At 42.3% G+C, this 23,802-nt stretch overlaps 1 protein-coding gene across 4 annotated transcripts in view; it reads right to left on the minus strand.

Moving 5' to 3' along the window:
* TSPAN12 (tetraspanin 12) overlaps positions 1–23,000 on the minus strand; it is a 62,989-nt gene extending 39,989 nt beyond the window's left edge. For 2 of the 4 annotated variants that reach the window (XM_037888938.2, XM_037888939.2), the window contains exons 1-4: positions 22,770–23,000; positions 22,011–22,148; positions 5,970–6,052; positions 2,349–2,484 (exon numbers count right to left, since the gene is read on the minus strand). In XM_037888938.2, coding sequence (XP_037744866.1) covers positions 2,349–2,484; positions 5,970–6,052; positions 22,011–22,076 — 285 coding nt within the window. In that variant the 5' untranslated portion in view covers positions 22,077–22,148; positions 22,770–23,000. Of the gene's footprint in view, positions 1–2,348; positions 2,485–5,969; positions 6,053–12,287; positions 12,293–21,344; positions 21,456–22,010; positions 22,149–22,769 lie in introns of those variants that run through there. The other 2 variants (XM_043550102.1, XM_043550104.1) reach the window with 2 other exon arrangements.
* Positions 23,001–23,802: the final 802 nt, after the last annotated feature.

A 23,802-nucleotide genomic window follows, 5' to 3' on the forward strand; every position in this document is an offset into this window, starting at 1 on the left:
TGTCAAGTGATCACACGTAAGCTACAGAAGATGATAAATTATGATCTTGTGGTTACATTCTGTTGTTATTAAGCAGGGTAAACATGTCAGTTCAGTTTATGTGTCTAGCTCATATTAAGCTGAAAAGCTTTCAAATATTTAACTACAAGTAGAATTTTAAGAACAAATGACTGCAATTCGCTCAGAGTGGTACAAATTTACTAATGATTGCTAGATTGGCTCTTCATTAAAAAGTTTTACTTATTCAGTTGTATTATTGTATTCATTTTTGGGGGAATCTAAATTTTAAGATTCTTAAATGTTATTAGATTTTTTAAAAAACATTCAATTAAAAACACGTTGCCTAAGAATTTCAGGCCTTGGTTCCAAACATTTTTGGGTTTAGTCATTTTAGCCGTTTGTGTATCTTGAAAGGAAAAATAAAAGCATGACAGAGAAGGCTGTTAATGTATTACACCTGGTTTCTTTCCTTATCTTTCACTTAATCTGGTTTTTCAAAAGCTTGTTCTGTTGATACATCACTTTTCTGATTAGTTTGATGAATGGAATATTGATTTATGGCTGCGCATCTCTGCAGTACAACAGCACTCTGCTTATTTAACAATTAGTCAAAGAGTGTGGCATACTTAAGAAGATATCATTTATTTTTTGCTTATCAGTCTGGTCAGCAAGAGCCAGTTCCCAGGCTCTTGAGAGTAAAATATTGCAAGTTAAGCTGTAGGAATATTTTGTTTTGATTTAATGTGATTTGACTGCTTAATACACATTAAATTAATTTGTTTCCAGATTGTATTAAAAACTATAACCATTTCTTCTTCTTCTCAGTTGGCATTTTAAATAAAATGTTGCACCTCCTATGTTGCCAGGGTTTTTTTTGTTTTTTTGTTTGTTAATTCTGAAAAAAATGAAAAGGATTTTTTTCAAATTTGCAGCCAAATATAAAATGACAATTAACAGGGCTTCATAGTGTATTTACCTTCATTTTTGTCTTAAAATCATAGCAATTAGTGATTTTTTTCATACAATAAAAGTGTTTTTTATATATAAAAAAATCTTAAAAACTCTGGCAAAAGTATAATTTGACAATGTAATAAAAACCTAAAGGGTCTCATGATGTCAACAACTTTTCTGTTTACATAAAATAAAAATGCTTTACCCCTTTATTTTATAAATTCATCTAATGCAATAACTAATGCTTGAGAGTTAGCTCCGCCTAGAAAAAGCTACGAAAGACTGTCTCCCCATATAAATAATATAATTCACAAAGTAATTATGCAGTCACAAATTACAGAAATCTCTTTTTATCACTTTCCTGCCAGAACTAGTAAATCTGTAATTTACTGCTCCCATTGACTTTGATGGTGCAAAATCAAGCCGGGAAATAGATTTTTGTTTTTTTAAAATGTATTCCTATTCTATTACTGTAGGCTAAAATGAGCATTTCTCTTAAAATACAGAATCGTGAAACAATAATCCCAATACTAAGATTTTAAGAAATACAGCAGAGGACAAATGGTGCTTGCTACTGTTGCAACTAGCAGAACACAATAAATATTAGTGCTACAGAACTTTCAATGATAACGTCAAATACAAATTCCAGATACAGATAATAGAATTCAAACCTCACAGTCGCAAATCAGCTAGTTAGACATATAAATGCTGTTATTTGTGCCTACAATTGATTGTGGGTGTAGAAGTAGAAGCCAGGTTAATTAAAAAGTTAGTTCTAAAAGTCAGGCCTAGAATATAAGGGTTTGTTTCAGATCACTCAGACTCATTCTCCTGCACTGATTAGTACTAGAATTTTTCTGAATGATTCCTCCACTACTATCATCAATTAGGTTTTTGCAATTCACATTGCTTGCCTTTCAATCATAACTTAGTGCACCCAGGGGGCTTGTCTTCACTACGGTGGTAAATCGACCTAAATTACACTACTCCAGCTACGTACCTTAGGTCGACTTACCCCAATGTCTTCACTGAGCTGTGTCAACAAGAGACGCTCTCGGTTGACTTACCTTATTCTTCTTGGAGAGCTGGAGTAGTGGAGTCGACTGGAGAGCGCTCTGCTGTCGATTTAGCAGGTCTTCACTAGACCTGCTAAATCGACACCTGCTGCATCAATTGCAGCAGCATCGATCTCCCCAGTAGTGAAAACAAGCCCTGGTATGATTAATTCTTTCCTGCAGTGAGCTTTGCAATTATAATACAACACTGACATCATAACTAAAAAAGATTAAAAAAATAATCACAAGATAGGACGTTCATCTAGGGGCAGGGATTGCGAACATTTTTCTTCCTTGCTTAATTAAAATAGAAGTTAACTGTTTTTGAAGGTGAAAACATACCCATACAAGAAGCAAGAGGTTTCTTTTCACTGTTCCACAGTACCCCAACATCCCCACAATGATAAGGAAACAGCAGACTGCAATCATGACTGGATGGACCACAGGAAAATAAGTCAAAATGACAGCCTCCTCCACTCTGAAATCAAATACAACCCAGAATTAAAATAATAAAGTACTACCCCAAAATCAAAGCACCTAAGTGTAAAATAATAATATTATAGTCTAAAAAGCAAACAACATTTACTGTTTGCTACATAATTTAAAATGTGTTAGCAGTCTGGGATCATGGAAATTATTTAAAGTCCTATGATTCTTCCAAGTTATGGAAGATTGGATACTTAGAGTGTTGCTCTTTGGGGCAGAGATTTTTTGTTGTGTGTTTGTATAGCACCTAGCTCTTGGGTCCTGATCCCTGACTGGGGCTTCCAGGTGCTACAGTAATGGAATATATTATATATTCCAGGTGTTACAGTAATAGAATATATCCTGTGACAGATGGGAAAAGACCTGTTAAGCAATTTCCCCCCCTTACCGAATCCCTTTTTGATCTCTCTGCGTCTCTTTATTGTTTGTTTGGGCTACTACCCTGCAAGTATATTAAACTAGAGTATATTTTGACTGCTTCACTCAGTGTTAGTGAATTCAGTATTATAATAATTCACTAACACTGAGTGAAGCAGTCAAAATATACTCTAGTTTAATATACTTGCAAGGTAGTAGCCCAAACAAGCAATAAAGAGACGCAGAGAGATCAAAAAGGGATTAGATAAGGGGGGGGAATTACTTAACCGGTCTTTTCCCATCTGTCACAGGGTGACTGGCCCCTTTAAGAGGGAGCAGGGTCCAGTGCACCTGTGGCTGATTGCCTGCTGCCCAATTTGGCTTAAGGGAAGGCACATGGGCCTTGTAAAGAGGAAACAGGAAGAGGAAGGTGGGGGACAGAATGAAGCTGAAGAGGAATACTGCTCAAAATGCTGAGGAAGGAAGCAGCTGAGGAAGCTGCTGGAGGAATGGCCCAAGAGTTCAGCCAACTGTCCAGGAACCAAACAAGATGCAGGGGCCTGAAATGATTTTGAAGAAAATCCCAGTGAGATGCTCTGAGTGACAGCAGAATTCCCTGACTGGGGTTGTCAAAGAAAGGGTGGAATTTGTTACACAGGATCTGAAAGTTTAGGAAAATGCTGATAACCAGATCCCTGATACAAGCACTAATTACCTCTACAAACTACAGAACCAGATGAAGGCTCTCTGGCAGAAACCGGATGGCAGGATGAAGGTTCATGAGGCTCAGATCCAGGAAATAAGATGGAGGTGCTCCCAGGCTATGGATTGGTTCACTCCCATTGCTCAGCCAACCTAACAACTAGAGGCAGTCCTTAAAAAGGTAAGAAAACTTTTACAAGCTAAAGGCATCAATGCTTTGGATTTGAGATCCCTACTTCAAGAAGAAGCACACTGGGAGCCAGTCCAAAACACTGCCCATGGGTATAATGGGGCTTGGATACTCTGTGGTACAAACACAGAAGAAAGTGCCAGATAGAAGCTATAGTTGGAGAAGGCTACAACAGACACCCAGGAGAAGTCTAAGAGTCTCACTAAACTCAAGAACGGGCACAAAGCCATGGTCACAACTCTGTCAGAGTGCCTGCTTCATGGAAAAAAGCAGATGCCAGAGTTGGAGATAACTTGAAAGCTTGAGGGGGAATTCCACCAAGCTGCACAACCAGAATACTGAGCTGCAGCCTCTGATCACAGAACTCGAGAGACAACTGGCTGAGAAAGAGGAGAAACTACAAGGAGCCTTGACTAAGGTGGCAGAAGGAGCAGCCCAGAAGAACATAGACCAGCAGGAAATCCACAAGCTGGAATCTCAGGTCACTGAACTTCAGGGAGACCTGGAGTCAGAGTGTAGCCAGAAATAAAAACTCCCTCAGGTCCTGCTTCTGGGTGAGCTGGAGGCACTGAAAACAGAGCCAAAAGACACAATAGACTCCACAACTGCACAACGGGAACTAAGGTGAAAGCAGTAACCAGAACTGACTTTTCTGATGATGACCCTAGATGATGAGGCACAAATCCAGAAGCTGAGGTAGAAACATTCACAAACTGTGAAGGAGCTGGTAGAGCATCTGAAACAAACTGAGCAGGTGAAAACAAACCATGAGGAGACAAAGTAGGTTCTGGAGAACGAGCATATGGAACTTTCCGAAGAGGTGAAGATGCTTCTGCAGGACAAAGGAGAATCAGAGCACAAGCAGAGGAAAGAAGTCCAGCTCCAAAAGCTGCAGGTAAAATTTTATGGAAGATGAAAGAGTGAACAGAGCTGGATGAGAAAATCAGCAAACTGTAGAAGGATATGCACCAGAAGATAAGCGTCAGCACTAAGCTGAAACAGATAGAAGATGAGACGAATGGCCTCAAAGGACAGGGAAAAGAAGAAGGATTCAGCCAGGAGGTCCATCTGTTGACTGAAGATCCAAGCTGCCCCGCTCTGAAAATGAAAGAGCAAATCCTTGAGGAAGAGGAGATGGGGAAAGGAAACCAGTGACTTGACCGAGGAAAACATAAAACATTAACAAAACAATGTGGATGGAGGAAGAACAGAAGTGGGTTCAGTTAAGAAGAATCCTAAAAGCCTCAGGTAAGGCAATCAAAAGATTAGTTATTGGAAACCCCAAGAGGAAGCTCAATATTATGGATGCTCTTCCCAAAAAGGTCATGAAACAGCATTACATAAAAGTAACCAGGGTAACAGCCTGACTTGCTTGACTATTCCACAGATAGCCCAAAGACTGGACATTCAGAATGTCTGGCATGTTATAAATTATGAGATGCCAAGAATTCTTGGTAACTACATGAGTCATATAAAGTGTATTGGGCACAGTGCTAGATAACCTTTGGTTATATTGTTTGCGAGCAGGGTATCCACAAAGGGTAACAACAGAGATTTGCCAGACTTTCTGATGTCTGCAGAAGAAGTAGTAGTGCCCACTTGGCTGGATAATTTGACCAAAAGATGACCACAGAGCTACCTTTGGGCATAGAAAGGCTTGGGAGAGAGAGGGGGACTGGCTACCTGCTGCCCAGTTGGGCATTAAGGGAACCCATGTTGGCGTTATAAAGAGGGAAACAGAAAGAGGAAGCTGGGGAGCAGAGTGAAGCTGCAGATCCTAAGAAGAGCTGATAACTGAGTCCAGTGCACGGCTTAGAGCCGGTCAGACCTCAGGAAGGAGGGGGCTCTGCCCAGTGGGAGATGAGGGGGAAGAGATCAAAGAGACTTTGCTTTGGGTTTCATTTCATGTTAATAAACTCGCTTCTTGGAGTGGTTTGTTAATAGACATAAGCCTTTGTGGATCATGCCTGAGAACCTATGAAGGGGAAATGGAGGCAGGATGCCAGAGAATTTGGCCAGGAGGGGGCACTACAGGCAGATGTGTCCTCTGACACCATCTCTGATTCCAGTGATTCAAAAAACATCACATTGTGTGCTAAAATGTGTATTAACTGAGGGGTTCTCAGATGCAGCATAGAAAATTTAACTAGGAAACCCCACTAAATTTGATAAACTGTAACACCATCATTCAGCTACATGGATAATTAGGTTTAAGGAAGAAAGTTTACCTTGTTTCTGCAGTTAAAGTGAGGACATTATTCAGGTAGTCTCTCATCCAAGCAGAAACACCCAACACACAGATGGACATCAACTAAAAGAAAAATGGTGTTATTTATCAAGCATTTAAAAATTCATGCAGGATCAATCATCAAAAATATCCATTGTATCATTTATTCGAACAATATTTTTCCCATGGTGTGCTTACACGTGCTTGGAGTTGGTTATCTAAGTATTTAGAGAGGCAGTTACAATTATCGTCTCCCTTCCAGTTTGTATAACTGATACCTAGGAAGGCCTGCTCTTTGCTCTTCTGTCAAAAGGTGTAATTCTAATATTGGCTGACACCCCTGCTCCCAGTAGTAGACCTTAAGGAGGGCAGAAGCCATGGAGGGGAGTTACTACTGTTTCCAGCATCAATAACTCTTTCAAAGATTTCCCATCAGAACTCCAGTGGTTATCGTGAAACATATGAAGCCAGCAGCCTATGAGGCACGATCCCAGATCCCGGTGAAGGGGACACAAGTACTAATCAAATCAACTTATTATGATTATTTTATTAGAGAAGGACAGTGATCGTTTTGCAGTTAAACTCAGAAGACCTGGGTTCAATTTCTCACTCTGACACAAACTCACTGTGTGGCCTTGAACAAGTCATTTAATCTCCTTGCCTGTTTCCCCATCTGTCACATGGGGATAACAAGCCTTTGTTTAGATTGTGAGCTTTATTGCTCTTTGCTGCTTACTCTGCAGCACCAACCACAACAGATCTCAGATGCAGCCATAGCCACTACTGTAATGCAAATAATTAATTGTGAATAGCTCACCAATCACCACTGATCCCCTGCAAGCCCCCGTGGCAACTTTGTGCAGTTGGGGTGCCACACATTAAGAGGGGGACTTTCAAGGGAAGAGCCATGGAGCAGCCATTGCCCCACAGAATGCTCTCCTCCTAGCCAGTAGGTTTCTGCTAGGAAATCTCTGCAGCATGCTAGCCAGTGGGCTGCCATGGTCCTCCACCCCACCTTTCCCTCCACACGGGTTCAGGAAGGGAGTGCCAGCCCCAGCAATACTGAGTGGTGTATCTATGATGCTCTCATTAGTAATACTGTCTCCTTTTGAGGAGTCTCAGATTTTCCCTTATCTAGTTCAGTGCTGGCTTCATGTGTCCCCTGACAGTGAACAAAAATACTTATGAGAAATTAGTCAACTGGTACAAAACTAATGCATTTGAATGGTTTCTCTGTGTCCTTATTACATTCTTGGGATTCTTTGCCTGCAGCACACTTATAGCAGGCTATTTCTGCTTTTAAAATTTCATGTGAAGTCCCAGCGGTTACTTCATCCCTTCTTTTCAAAATCGCTGCACTTAATAGAGAATTCAGTCCTGGTTCTAAGCAACATCACCAGGAACTTCAGGTGTACTTTATGCTGTGTTTGTATTCCTAAAAGTCAGTGCATGTTAAAATTCTAACACGTCACTGCATGTTTTCTTAAAGCTCTGTGGGAGATCTATTTTGGTTGGGGAAATGGAGAGTAAAGAGCATTTTCTTCTACTGTTTAGACCTGCTGTTCAGGAAGCTATTAACAAAGTAAAAAGAAAAAAAGAATTGGGATCATTTCTGAGCCAAAGTCCAGGAAATCCTGCCTGGGAAGAAGAGACAAGCAACATAAAATGTTGAACAAGCAATGGACCTCTTGTTTCTAGCATTTGACGAAAAGTATTTACAAAAGCCACAAGACTACTGTACAAGCAAGTGTCCCTGGCACTTCTGACATTATGAATGAACCATTTTCCTACGACATGATCAACAGGCAAAACCCCCTTGATAAATATGTGTGACAGAGATAAAGTGTTTGTAAATATTACTGTCTGGTTTAAAGTATAGCAGAAATATTAAGATTGGGATGCATTTGGCTCATTCTGTATTATTGGAAAGGCCAACACAAGTGCTCAATAGACGTGGAGAATAAAACCGTCAAATCCTTACTCCTCAACAACTTCCAGATGAAGTTAAACAGATACTGCAGAGGAAACAGCAACAGAAAGAAATTCTCATTTGCTAAACAATGCAGTGCTTTCTTCAGCACTAGACTAAGGGAAGTGTTTGGTTTTATACCATGTGGACATTTGTTTACTATGCACTGGAAGAAAACTACCAATTCCTTTTACTTACAACTGATAACCTATACCAACAACTTTATCACTACTAATGCTAACCAGACTTATAAGGACAACCTACATATGAAAAGTTTCAGATCTCATTCACAGTCCCATGAGCCATCCAGTTCCCCTTTGCTGCTCTCCTTTAATGTGTATCTTTAATGGCAAAGCTAACATACCTTTTGCATGACATACACTACATATAAGAAATTCCTCTTCTTAAATTTGCATCAGACAGTGGATATTACACACAGAGGAAATGCCTTTTTTTTTTTTTTTGGGGGGGGGGGGGTGCAGGCACCACTCTAAATTGCAGTCAATATAAATTGACATTATATTAAGAATCAGGCAGATCCTCTTCTCTCATTCCTGTTATGATGAAATACTGACAGAGACACATTCCCCATATAAAGAACAGATATCATGGAAGGAATTCTTGTAGCTTCAGTTTCACACTCTAAAGTCCAATACCAAATATACTGATGGAAAACTTTGATCGTAATTCTGTGATAAAAATCTACAATTATGATAATGACAGTCCTTGAATCAGCATGTTCACCTACACAGAATAGAATATTCCTTGTATATTTCATTTCCAAACAAACTCAATTTACATATCTCCAGATTTTTTGTAGAAAGGAATTGCAAGAGAGTACAGACAATGTCAAGCCTAGAACTGTATTAATTTCTTCTCCCTCTCTAGCCACCCACAAATAATATTTCTTTGATAGGTCTCAAAGATTCACTAAAAACACCATTGCCCTTAAAAAACACAGAACACTTTAATGTCAACAATTATGGATGGCAACGCTATGTGTACACAATACTTTGCATAGTGACTCCTATTCGGAAACAAAACCCTGTCTATTTCCCTACAAAAAAAGAGAAGGAGAAGGAGGGAAACGGGATTATAAGTGGAAGCCATCTGGCAGCTAGATTATGTATATAAATATAACGTGAACTTTTGGCTTTTTGACTCTAGGAAAAAAAATCATCAACCCACACAGCATCTGTGCTTATAATGTCATTTGTTCTCCTCAGCACCTCCTCCTCCTCCTGAATTCTGAAGATTTCCAGATCAACTCTCTTTGTCTGTATCTATGGACTTGAATATGGTGCACTCTACTGTTACACATAAGTCATTTTAATTTAGTATATTTAAAAAAGATTCTTCTAGTCATCATTCCTCCATCTCTTCAATATAACATGCAAATTTTAAATCTATGCACCATAGAAAAAAAGAATCCCCTTTTCCCACTATTTTATACACACAGGCTACGTCTACTCTACTCAGTAGGGGTGTGATTCCCCACTTCATGCACAGCTAGTTCAAGTCCATATAGCAGTGTAGCTACAGTGCTGTGAGAAGCAGAGGCACAGCTGAACCTTGCTGAGTACAAACCTACCTGAAATCAGAGGGTATGTATACGGCACGTCTCAGCCGCCCATGCTGCCTCAACTGCACTACTTATACTCATGCTAGCTCGATGAGAGCTAGCGCAAGTACATGTACACAGGCAGGGTAATCACACCTCTAATTTGCAGTGTAGGCATAGTCATAGAGAGAGAGAGGAGAGATAGACTCCATAACATTCTAACTTGGAAGAAGGAGGCTGTTGTTCAGCATAGGCCTGATCCTGCAAAGTTCCCAACTGAAGTCAGTGGAACTGAGAGCACTGAGTTGGTGTGACCTGGAGTTACATCACTTGACACCAGCTGAAGATCTGGCCTCATGTGTTCGCAATCCCCTCAGGAAGGAGCCACATCAGCCACCAAAAAAAAATCCTGGGGTGCAAATGAGCCTTACGGGGCAAGCAATGGCAATCATATCAACAGCCTGCTGTTTCCAAGGAGAAGTTGAAAGAGGCAAGGTGATGTGTTTTGTTTTGTTTCTGGAGGGAGGCCAAAAGGAATTAAAATTGGCAGATCCTATTTCAGCCAATTGTTTGCATTACAAATTTAGCACTGAATTATCAATCAGCAAGGAAGCTATACCAGATAGTATTTGACTATCAAAGGGTACAGTATAATGGGGGGAAAAAGCATCAAAAATAATTTCAGCCACATTAGTAATAATATCAGTACATCAGTAAGTTTTTAATCGACAATTTCTCTGTGGACCCCACTCTGTGTCGTAAGCATAACAGTAAGCTTTTTAATATTTATTTGTTACATTATATATTCATCAACATGAAACTGAGTTTATAAAATTTCCTATCATATTACATTTATTTTCACCTTGATAAAATAAAGATAATAAATAATGTTGTTTTCAAAGATGATCATCAAAATAAATGTTTAAATCACATACTGACATTCAACTTTCAAATTAGTTTTATTCATTTTGAAGTCTGATTGTATCCCATCCAAACAACTAAGAAATTGGATGTACAAGAACATATTCAGAGAGCTAGGAATGGCCATGCACAAGTTACGTCTTAAATTATCGTTAAGAGGCTTTATATAAATTGGATATTACATGGCTTAAAAGAAAATATCAAAGGTATTTTTATTCATTAAGCATGCCTGCAGAACTTCATTCATGACTCTGCTTCTTATGATGTCTGAAAGGTCATGGCTAATTTGGAAAAATAAATTTGATATTTTCAGTTAAGCTATGTACATATGTTTATATAAAGAGAGGGGGAAGAGCATTGACCCTTGTAACTAAGGTTGCATACGTTTCCATTCTTAGCAACTTTTTTGGTCACTCAACCTAAAAATTACTTGTTGGGCTGAAATTTGCCATGCTTACAATCTGCTTGAAGGAGATTTTCTTATTAATTATTATTTTATTTTGAAAATTTGAGCAACAACATTTAATCCATTTGGAAATATGTGGAGAAGGTAGGAAACAATTTTCTACATTATTAAAAAAATATGTTTTAAAAAAAACAAAACACCTCTTGCATCAAAACAAATGGATGGGGGTAAAAATCTTAGTGTCAGATTCTGTTTCCCTTACTCATGCTGAGTAGCATTTTACTCCACACACAAAAAATTAATGTAATTTGAATGGGTTTACTTGGACAGTAAGATACCATTCACCCTGAGTAAAGGTTTCAGAATCTGGGCTTTAATTTTAGTATAAAAATAACCCTCACTAAGGGGTCCTTGAGTGGTCCAGTGAAAATTGGCTTGGGTTTGACTAAGCTGCAACCTGGTGAAAAATCACTTAGTGCGTACACAGAACATTCTGGCATGGGCTTTCATCATTAAACTCACAGCTCAGCACAGCATAACTGTAGCTAACTTAGCTATTTACTGTTTCTTTTTTTCCTGAAATACTCAGGGACCAATTTTCCCCCTCATATTCCAAAACTATTGTCCTTTGGCATAAGAGAATGTAGAGAGAGGACTGAGTCCTCAGTTTTGTACCCATCTCCTCCATGACTACTCTCAACACCTGTACCTCTTATTAAATAAAGCCTCATACTGCTCCTCAAGGAAGCAAGCAAATATTATTTCCCTTATACAACAGACGTAACTGAGATCCAGAGAGGTTAAGTGACTTGCTCGAGGTCACATAGGAACTTTGTAGCAAAGCACAGAAGATCTCTAATGTGAAAGACTCATGTCTCATGCCCTAGACAACATCACTTATCAGAAAAATTGCTTCCAAATGACAATGTATTTTGTCATGCTGTCTAAACTACTGATGTGTGCCCACAGACCTTTGTCTAGTGCCGTTAGAACTACAGATAATGGACAAAATATTATTAGGCCCATTTTATAGATAAAAAGGAAATAGTGAATTACTTTCTGGACAGCAGTGTGGGTTAGGCCTTACCTATGAGCCAACAGACTTAGACATGACAATTTGTTGTGACCTTCATAACATCAACCTCCTTGTTTCTCGCCTGTCAAATGGGGTTATCAATAGTTGCATATACCACTTGTGAGGGTTAATAAGAAATGCTATGCAATTCTTTTAAGTAATAATAAATATTTACACAGATATATTATTGGAGCTTGGAGGAGTAGAAAGCTACATAGGAGAAATACAAATATTCTTCTTTATAGCCTATGTCTGCTGCCTTCCACAGAGCCTTGAGTCAATGGGAAATTCTCAGGCTATAGCAACAGAGAAGGGATTGGGGAGCACTGGCAAAAACATTTTCTGTAAAGAGAGAGGTCAATTTAAAAAGAAAATGAGAGAAAGTACCCACAAGAGCAATGGACCATTCATGCTGTTGGACGCCATGGCTTAGTGTTCTAAACATCCGTTTTGAAATATTTACTCTCCCTGGAGCCATCAGTCCAAATATAGACAGAGCTGGCTCACACCTTCATCCTCAAGGTGGATGCACTGAATTTCATGCAGTTAACTGTGTGGATTTTCTAAATCAGGCCTTAAAAGCTATATTTCCCTTGGCTGTCCATGGCCAGTAAGGAGTCTAGTGCCTTTGCTAACAGGAACTTCTCCCCAGTGTCACTGTCAAAATTCCCTCTCCCCACCAACACCATTTTGCAGAGGCTGAGATATCAGTCAGTTGCTGTAATTCCATGGGGCTAGACATATATAATGCATAAAGAGATTTGGGATGAGTTAATACACACATTTACATTATGAGTGCCATCTATTCTACCTTCAGTGAGACACAGTATACTAGGAACACTCTGTCAGGGAATTCCTGTCCCCTCCCATTTCCAAAATGGGGGGCAGAGACACCAACCCAGAGCATGAAGCTCAGTAGTTTCCCCTCTCTCCTCCCTTTACCCATTCACCTCTTACTCTGACAGCCCTGCCTCTCCCACATATAAATCCAAATGCCCCTTCACATTCCCCCCAAAAAAGAGACCCAGGACTCTATCTTTCTATAGTATGTCTTTGTACATCCCCTAATCAGAGCCCTGACGGAGGCCTTTATGCACTACAACAATCTAAAAATATAAGATAACTAATATAACCTAAAGATTCCCTCTTAATTGGGAAAACATTAGCACAAGTATAGCTATTAAACAATACACTCCTGTCCCTTTAAAATCCTGTCTTGCTGTGATTTCCTGCTCTGCAGGATGAAGTCCACTGAATAACCCTGAGTTCTGTAGAAAGATGTTCCCTTCCTACAGCACTGCTGGAATATTCTCTTCATATATGGGAGCTGAGAAAAGTCTCTTCAAGAGAACAGTCCTTATCTAAAGCCAAAGGACTGAATCCATAGGTGCTCCAACTCCTTGCAACACCCAATGAAGTCATTTGCTGCTGGAGAACAGTGGAAACAGCTTCTCTCAGGATTTGACTTTAATGAAATGAGGATACATTGATTTTGCTGTCATAACAATCCGGTTTAAGTATAAAAGAAAGAAACTGAAGTTACAAGATACTACATTTGTATTTATTATTGTAACTGCACTGGATTTTATTCTGAATCTCACCTTAAAATATGAAAGGAGATATCAGGTTAAATGCCATGAGAGTCTGGCTTGTCTTCAGCTTTAGCACCAATCTGCAATCACAATAGTACAAGTATGTGCACCAACCTCAGAGGCACTCAAGGAAGAAATTGACTGATTTTATAATAATCTACAGAAAACAATATAAGAAATTTCACAACATGTTATTGGTGATGGGAAATTTTAATGCAAAAGTAGTATCGGATTGGAATTCCGATTCGATGGCAGATTCAGACTCAGTGAAGAAAACAGAAGAAGAGAAAGGTTAATAAATTTCTGCCTAAGCAACAACTTGGTGAAATAACATGTTTATTATCACCAAAGAAAGTCATAGAAGAAATGGACTTGGATATCACCAGATGGGCAAATGAAGAACATGATGGACTCTGTACTTGTGAATCGCAGATGAAAATCATGTGTGTTATCATGCAGGTTACTTGCAGCTGATATTGGATTAACGCAGGCATCAATAAGGTTGCAGCTGAGTGCTAGGAACAAAGATTTGCATGTCACAGTTTCAGGGTAACTGCATCTGTAGTCTCCCACTCCGTGGTCTACTCCAGGAGTTCCCAGTGTGATAGTCGAGAGTCCTAGGAAGCGTAAGCAGTTCAAAAGACTATACTGAGATATGCCAGACAGGCATGGACTTTTGGGGCAATAAGTGTTACATGGGATAATCCCTGGGAAGTGGTTAATGCAAATTCCATAACTCTGGATTATGCAAAAATCCAGATTTTGAAGCTATACACTGAGGAGAGGGCCATTGACTAATGATTACCTGTTCCTGGAGACTAGCGATCAAAGACAAGCTGTCAAAAGGAAACAGCTGAACTGCCCAGTCAGGGTTTCTGGTTCCTGATCTAAAAAACTGACAATCTTATAACCAAGGGGGCAAATGCCATTGTGGGGTTTGAAAGACTGATGCCTACCAGAGCCTTATGTTGGAGTTGGAGGTAGTATCTGGTAAGCTTTTTAGCATGACTGTAGATTATTTTATTTTTATATGTTTTTTCCTGCTATGCTTTTTACCTTAAGAATAAATGTACCTTACTTTGTGAAGGTTGGTTGGTGAGTGGTGTACATTGTTATAGCCCCTGTGGAGATTTCAACCAGAGGTGCTGGACTCCAGTCAGACCTGCTGGGGAAACCACAGTGAGATGCAGAGAGACTGTAAGACTAAACTTCCAGTCTGGAAGGAGAGAGATGTGGGTCTCTGCCCAAAAGAGATGACTGATGGGAGCCAGAAACCTTAAGAGGGTGACCTCAAGGAAGACTGGGGTAGGGGGAGGGTCAAAGGTGCAGTTAATACTGAAACTGACACCATGATGTGGAGAAATTGAATGAGCCAGATAGCAGGAAGAAATACAATGAAGTTGTGAGGAAAAAATATCATGTCTCTGGTGAAAGAAAAAATGAACACTGAAGAGACATGGAATAGTGTAAAAGATAGGATTACAAAAGCAACTGTACAAGTGTTGGGCTACAAGGCCACAACAAAGAAACCAGGGTAGATAGCCTAGGTTGACCAGAGAGATAAAACAGGATGTGAAGAGAGACAAACATCTGGATAAGAGAAAAATATAAAGAAACAGAAGAATACGCAAAGAGAAATGACACGGGGATTATATTGCAAGATAAAGTAACTGGGTGGGACATACAAGTTGAAGATGTCAGCAGTAAAAGAAAATCATAGGCAAATAACTGTGGACAAAGAAGCAAAGAATATTTTGAAGAGCTGTACAATGGGCAGAACACAATAGATGAAACAGTCTTGGAGAAGTTCCCAGTACAAACAAGGGAGAGCAAATACTGGAATTCTTACAAGTAGTAAAGACCTTGATAGAACGTTTGAAAAAGGTGCTGGGCAGGGACAACATAACTATGACACTGCTGCAGGCAAGCAAGGAGTACATGGTACAGACAATGCACAGGCTATTCAACTAGATTTACAAACAAAAACAAGTGCCAAAAGAATGAGGGAAAGCAATAATAGTACAGTATCGAAAAGGAGATCAGAGTGAATGCAAGAACTACAGAGGAATCAGCTTATTGAGAGTGCTGGGAAAAGCATTCAGCAAGACATTGCAGAGGAGAAATGAAGATGTACATGGAAGTGGCACTTGCTGAGGAACAAGCCAAATTTAGACCAGGATGAAGTACAACAGATCACCTACGTGTGATGAGACAGATATTGGAGAAGTGCACAGAACACAACTGAATCTGCTACCACAACTTTACAGACTTCAAACGGGCTTGTGATAGCAGTTGGCGGGAAGGGTTATGGTAAGTTTTGAGAATCTTATGGGATTCTCAAGAAACTGATCAAGCTGATAGAACACACCTATGGCAAATCAATGAGGACAGAGAGAGTAGACAAGAAGCTGATGGAATGGTTCAGGACAACTGTAGGAGTCAGACAAGGATGCACATTGTCACCAGATTTGTTCACCTTGGTACTGGAAGCAGTTATGGCTGTAGCACTGAAAGATGAAACGGGAAGAGTCATGTTACGTGGGAGAACAGTGAATAACCACAGATTCACAGACAATGTTGACTTCATAGCACTGACCCCTGAGCAACACAGTTATACCGACCTAATACACAATGTAGACAGCACTATGTTAATGGGAGGGCTTCTCCTGTCAACATAGCTATCCCCTCTCATGGAGGTCTTCACTGAAACACTACATTGGTGAGCTGCACCGCTGCAGTGTTTTAAGTATAGACCTGCCTGAAGACTCTCAGTTATTGAGCAGGCAGACCAGCAGCTGTAACAGCACTCCAATTGCTTCTACGAAGCTCCTACAACCAGACTACTAAACTCCTACAACCAGATTAATAAGTTATGACCCAGCTGACCCTGACTGAAAGTTATTAAATGGGATAGCAAGTATCATCAGGCCTACCACCTCATTACTGTTTAGTGCTACAGTAACTAAGGTACTGGCAGTAGATTTACTCCCATCTCACATATAAAAGGAAAGGCCTTTCAGAATCTGAGGGCAGCTGCAGCTACATGTTAGCAAGTGCAACATCATTCCCATCCTCCTCTCTTACTAAGACTGCCTCAGAACTTTCTGAAGCAGTAAAGACAAAAAAAATCATTCTTTTGGCCAGCTGTGAGAGCTGGATGGTATACCTCACTACAGACTTGTGGAGCAATAGGCCATTTACAGATTGCATAGGTGTTGGTGGCAGTAGGTCAGCAGTGGCAGAAACAGCTGCCTCTATCAGCATTTCTCAACACAGTTCATGAACTAAAGCCAATAAAAGGGCTTTTTCAAGCACAAAGCATTAAACTGTATACTATGGAGAAGCTACAAGTGATCATAGCAAAGTAGCTGACAAGCTCCTTTCTCTCCCCCTGCATTTGGAGTCCCTGACAGCAGCCAAAATGTGAAAATGACCATGTCTAAAGGCAACTTTCCACATTTGCAGTTTCCCAATAAGACCAGTGATTACTTTAGCCAGTACTACTAGGCATGACATCTTCTTCAAGAGCTCCACATGCACAATGGTATTCTCTGTGAGAAGATATAGCTACTGCTGGCAGTGTGGTAGAATTCCATGATACACATGCTGGTATGGCTTAGGGTACCGCAATGGATGGCACACAGCATCATAACATTTTTGTGTTTGCTCCTCCCAGACCCAGGCCATCCACCTGCACCTAGCCTAGAGGATGTAGGCAATCTCATGTTCATTTGATGATGTCTCAAAAGTAGAGTTCAGGAATGACCATCCTATCATCTTCCTACAGGAGAAAAAAATACCTATCTCCATAGCGTAATCTGCCTGCTCAAATAGACACAAGGTAATCCCACCACCAGCCTGCAGCCAAACAACAACTCAGTGAACTAGAGAGAGAATATCACTGAATCCTGGCTAGGTCCCTCAAACCATGATTAAAAAACTATAATTGCTGTATTTCTTAGTTATTGCAAGCAAACGTTGACCGGCCTTTTAGCTGGGCACATTAAGGACAGGCTTCTCCTAGTCCAGGGGTTCTCAACCTTTTTCCTTCAGAGCCTCCACGCAAACGTGCTATAAAAACTCCAGGGCCCACCTATGCCACAACAACTGGTTTTCTGCATATCCAGTAGATTAAAAGCCAGAGCCAGCATTAGGAGGTAGAAAGCAGAGCAACTCCACAGCGCCCTATGCCACCGGGGGTCCCACAAAGCTAAGTTATTTGGGCTTCAGCTTCAGCCCCAGGTGGTGGGGCTCAGGCTTCAGTTTCAGCCCCAGGTGGTGGGGCTCGGGTTCAGCTTTCTGCCCTGGGCCCCAGCAAGTCTAATGCCAGCCCAGCTCTCTGGTTTATTTTGGAGGACTCCCTGAAAACTGCTCGCAGCCCCACAGCGGGCCCCGGGCCCCTGGTTGAGAACCGCTGTCCTAGACCACTAGTCATGAAGCTGTTTGGTGGCAGCATCAGCATTCGTAAGGGACACCAGTCCCACAGCAGCCAGAGTGAAAAGCCCCTTTAGGGTTGCTTGGAGGCATTGAGACCTGTATGTCCCAGAGCTTCAGGTTGCTGCAGAAGACTAGAGCTATACAGATAGCAGAAAAATTATCTTTAAGACACCTCTATTGTGTCTGCTAACACAGATCCGCTACTGTATTAACAGATCCAAAGTAATGTGTGCCCTGCACATTTACAATAAGCTATTCTTATCTAAGCTTCCTGCCATCCCATGCTTACTCTGAGCTGGTGTTTATTATAACTGTGACCAACCAGCAAAAAAGATCCCTCCATAGAGATCCCCCACTCCATCTTTATTCAAGTGAACATTTACTTCAATGTGTGTGGGTTCAAGCCCGTAGAGATAAGTGCATGGGGAGACTCATAGAACAGTAACTTAACAATATCCACTACGTGCACTGTACCAAACATCAGCAAGCAACTCGCTTTCAAAAGACATTTTGTTAAAATTAACTTTAGTTAACAAATGTACATGAGGTCAGGGCAGAAAGGGGAGCAGAGCATGGCTGTCCACAAAAAAAGAAAGTGTGAGTATAATTTTAATGCACACCTAAGAGCCTATTTACCATCTACCCCTCCTCCAGCCATACAACTCTGACTCTCATCTTCTTTTTGCTTTGAGTTGCTGAGCAGTTGTACTCATCTGCTTCTTTATATGTGAAGAATCACCACCACCAAATGGGCTGGACAATTTTTTATTTTAGTTCTAACTATTTTAATTTTATATATGGCACACATGATTTGTTGTAGAAAACTGCTTCAGTCTCTGAAACATCTGTGGTACACTCCTGCAACTCATCTGCAGATGCTGGCAACGTCTATTATTTGATTACACATTCACATGCTATTATTTTATCATGTGACTGCTTGAGTGCAGTGCCCAGGCCTCATTCAGCAAGCTTTGGTAACACACATTGTTGTTAACAGTCGGAAGGATTCTTGTTCTGAGGATGAGGCTGGGCAGTTTGTTATGGTATAACAATGAGCTTTAGCAACTGTCTTGGAAAATCTCACATCCCTAGGGTGAGCAGAAAGATTTCCCGGTCAAGTCTAGCCTACACCATCAATTCCCAAATAAGCTAGCCTTGGTTTAAAAAAAAAAAAGGATCTAGCCCTTAAAGTTGTGAAGAAAATCTTAACATACAAATGGAGTATAAAATAGAGCTGCTGTCACACTGCCAGGCCTGTAGTGTACTGCCTCAGTTCAGCAGTAGACCCAGTAAAAAACCTGCAGTAAAAAGAGCTGCAATGGCTCCCAATGAATCTTCTAGCTTCCAGCATGACCAACCCCAAGCATTCAAAAATCAGGAGTCAGGCCCCCAAAATTCATGAGATTGACTTTCCAATCACAACATTTAAGAAGAATACTGCTTTCTTTTCATTGTTCTTTTTGCCTTCCAGTATTGGAGACTTGACAGTTGACATTTTCAAGCTGCAGATATAGGAGCTAGAAATTTACCTTTTTTTTTTTTTGTAAAAATGAAAGCAGAGATTCTGAGGTGATAACATGACTTCAGCAGTTGGGTCAGCAGCAACACTGTGACAGCCAATCCCCCACTCCTGGGCCAGGCCTGCTTCCTCTCTACTCCTCAGAACACTCAGGCTCAGCCACCCTATGGCCTTCTCCTTTGAACAGCCCCAGCCTCCACTTAATGTCCCTTGTCAGCTCTCCAGGTCCGTGGACCAGAACAAATGACACCCAGCTTGTTAGCCGCCTCCATGGATACCAGCAAGATTTCATAAGCAAGCAAAAAAGCCCAAGACTGAGACAGAGGCATTATGAATGCAGCAATCAGCATGAGAGGCAAGACATCCACCATCAGGAAAAGATTTGCAGCCAAACGTGAAGTATGGGAGGTACCTAGCTGGCTGCTACAGCTTTCAAAAACTGTTGCTGAGGTAATAGATTTGGTGGGACTGGGAAGAGAATGGATGCATTTGGGGAGGGGAGAAGAGACGAGAGTGGATTAAGTTGGTGGGAAGAGAGAAGTGAAGTGATGAGTTGAGGTGTGAATGGGGACTCAGTGAGTGGGGGGACTGATAGGTTAGGGGATGAACCAGTAGCTGCAGAGTGAGGCATATGAGCAGTGAGTGAATGGCAGAATGAGGCCACATCCAAGTACATGTGTGTAAGATCTGTTCATCCACTCAAGTGTGATTCTGAATGCAGAAGGGGGATTTCTTATATTTCACTTTCAAATGACTACTTTCTAGGACCTTAAAGGAAATAATACATAGTATTGCAGCAAGCTCAACAGCACAGTGCTCCAGAAATCTCTCTATTTAAAAAAATAACAATAAAGCTCTGCAAAACCCGAATCTCTCAAATGCGTCTAAAACAGTATGCACACCCAAAAAATGCAAACAATATAACATAGGAATTAGCCCAATGGTTCAACCAGTCCACTACAGTGCCCAGTATCAAAGAAGTGAAAGAAACCCAGTAATGGAATAACCTGTCCATTCAGGAAATTTCTTACTAACTTCTATTAGTTAGTGAGAGACATGTCCACAAGCACCTATTTAGGTGTCTATGGTATATGGCCCTCAACACCACAGTATCTGAGCACCTCTCAGACATTAACAAACTTATTCTCACAACACTGTTGTGAGGGAGCAGAAATGAAGTGTCACATGGGAAGTCTATGCCAGAGCTGGGATTCAATCCAGCTCTCCCAAGTCCTTAACCACAAGACCATCCTGCCTCTTGACCATGAGGATTTTTATTGGTTATAAATTCTCTCTCATAGATTATTCTGTGCAATGTGTTCCTGATTTGAGAAGAGAGGAGTAGGGTGCCAGAACTAATTGCATGTACTTTAAAAAAAAGTTTCCTCATCAAGTTACACGGGTTTATTTTTTAACAAACAGCCCATAAAATAAAGTGGGAATGCACACTTAGGAAAATGGTGCAGAACAATCAAAACAGATACCAACTGATAAAGTTTGGCTAGCATCATGCTCCGGCACCCTGAGAGCACTCCACAGTGTCAAAGAATGTACCACTTTACATCAGATACTACCTAACAATTTCCTATCCCACTCCAAACCCAGTATAGGCTCCCAGCCTAACTGTCAGCCATCTCAGAAAGGCTCTAAATTATGTCATTTAGCTTGTACATACTTCCTGCATGCCTCATGAGTCTCCTCACCAACTCCTCATAGGCCAACACAGCGGGCATGAATGAGGCTGGGATGAGCCAGTAACACAATCATACTATTTATGTAGATCCAATGGGTGCATTTTGCCTTTAACCCTTCTATACTTAATCCGTGTAAAGCCCAATTATAAGGGTGAGGTGCATTTCAATCTGTAAAATTGACTGAAGACCGTGAGGAATCTACATCATGCACTTTGGGCAGCAAAAGCTACTGGAGCCAGAGCTGATCACACCCACTCCTGGGGCAGGTTTCAGAAACCATGATGCCTCTATAAATAGAGCTTGGACTGAAAATCTGTAAATAAACAAAAAAAATCACCCCATCCTTTGTGTGATAACAAGGTAATACAATATAGAATGTCTAAGCCATAGCCCGTTGAAGATAAGGATCCCAGGACTTTGGATCAAACCCTCAGAGTAAATCATAATGGGTGTGTGTTTGGGACAACCATGAGTCAACGCATTCATGTGATGTTATGAAACCCATGAAATCCAGCATTAGCCCATCACTGGATATTTTCCCTCTCTAGGTATAGATACATATGCACATAGCTGCACTTATTTATATCCGCAGGTTAAAATCAAGTCCAATTTTATTTGGAACTAGTTTCCAGGATCTTTTTGTCTTTCATCATCCTGCTTCCCAAATCAGACCTGACTGGCTGGTGGCCTAGACCAGAGGAGCCCAGAAGGGCAACTTCTCCCCGGCTTTGAATGGAGGCCTGCTGCCGTTCCGTTAATGCATGCTCGGCGGTGCCCCCTGGCGCCCTAGCGGCTGGCTGGGGCTGTAACCCTAGCCGGGACGTTGCCACCTGCTCGGCTGAGCCGGGGCCGGCTCATCCCGACTCACCCAGAAGAGCAGATTGAGGGCGTAGAGCAGGCAGCGCAGGCACTTCACCGAGTCCTCCCTGGCCATGGTGAGCCGCCGGCGGCAGAACGCCCCATCCTCTCACCACATCCTCCCACCCGAGGCGAGGCCGCCAGCCACCTGCAGGAGAAGGGAGAGAAGAGCACCGCTGTCCGTCGGCGGCCGAGCACAGGCAGCCGGAGGGGCAGCGGACCGGGCACGCCCAGGTGCGCGGCCGGGCTGCGGGCCGCGCTCGCTGCGCCCACCCCGCCAGCCTCCGAAGGTTTGGCGGCGGGGAGGTCCCTCGCTCCCGGTTGTCAGGGCTGGAGACGGCCCCGAGGGGAGGCAGCCAAAGTTCCAGGTAAGTCTCCGGGCTGCCTCTCCCCCGCCCAGCCCCGCTCGGCCAGTCCCTGCCGGGGAGCCCAGGCTGGCAGCCCCAGCGAGCGGTGCCCTGCAGGCAGCCGGAGCCGCGCCGCCGGGGTAGGGCAGAGCGCGGACGCGGAGCCAGTCACCCTCCCCGCCCCCTCCGGAGATGCTGCTCAGCGCGCACCGCTTGCCTGGTCCCCGAGCGGCCGCCCCAGCTCCCCTGCCCCGGTGCCCGCTCGGGGCGGCGGGCGGAGAGGCAGGGGCTCGGGAGCGCAGGCTGCGGGGACGACAGGCTGGCTCCAGCGGGGAGTTTAGCGCGCGGCTCGGAAGCGCCCTCAGTCCCCTCCCAGGGAAAGAGGCGCTCGCCGTGGGGAGGAGAGGCGGAGAGTTACTTACCGCGTGGGCTAGGGGCAGCCCTGTGCCCCCCGCTCGCTGGCTGGCACTCAGCGGGGCAGGGGAGGGCGGCACCAAGTCAAGACCTTCATCTCCGGGGAACGCGAGACGTTGCCTGCGAGCAGGGAAAGTGCTGGGCACTTACTGGAAAGTCTCTTCCACTCCCTCCCCCTTTCTCAGCCCTCAGCGGCTCCGCAGGACAAGGCAGCCGCCGCCAGCTGCACACAAGCTGCCACGCATGCTCCAGAGCCTGCTCCGGGCGCTTGTTGGGTCCTAGAGGCCACTCAGCTGAGCTTCCCTCTCTTCCACCCCCGGCGTCCCTGTGACCCTGCTGGGGTGAGGAAACTTGTTAGCCACTGGCGGGCACCGCGCACCATGGCTTCTGCTGCTGTGCAGAAAAGATCATTTTCATGGTGAATTCAGTTCTTAAAGAGTTGGGAACTCAGAACCGCTGTCACCACTCCATGCAAACACAATTTAAATACAATGCGGTCCATTGCCAAGCGATGCATGTACTAGGGGGTTCCATCCTGCAAAGATACCGGCTTAATTTATGCCCTGCCAGGAGTTCAAATGAGAACAAGTTGCTTAAACTTAAGTGTGTCCGTGAGATACCCTAGGCAGGATGCAGGCTATGTGTGCCTATGGTTAGGGAAGGAGTAAAGGATATCTGAAATTATTATTATTTATTATATTCATTATGTATTTAAGTTAGATATGGGCCAAAAAGGAAACCCTAATTCTGAACCTTTTCAAATTTCAGTGGGTAAGAGTTTGGATTCTACTCCCCAGATCTGAATCTGCTTGTCTGGTTTTGGTTCTGAGTCAGATCCAAAACCTGAAATGCTCTTTCTTTACTGGTTCTGCTTGGATGCAGTTGAAATCTCAGGTGAAAAGCTGTTTTTTGTGACATTGTGCCCCAGAGTGGCAAAAATCTCACAAGAATAGATGTTCTTGCAAGATTGACTGAAATGTCACAAGATTTCTTCATTATTGAATCTGAACTTGAACCCTAGTCTAAAACTAGCCTAGATGG

This window comes from Chelonia mydas, chromosome 1, assembly GCF_015237465.2.
Source record: "Chelonia mydas isolate rCheMyd1 chromosome 1, rCheMyd1.pri.v2, whole genome shotgun sequence".
Taxonomy (NCBI): Eukaryota; Metazoa; Chordata; order Testudines; family Cheloniidae; genus Chelonia; species Chelonia mydas.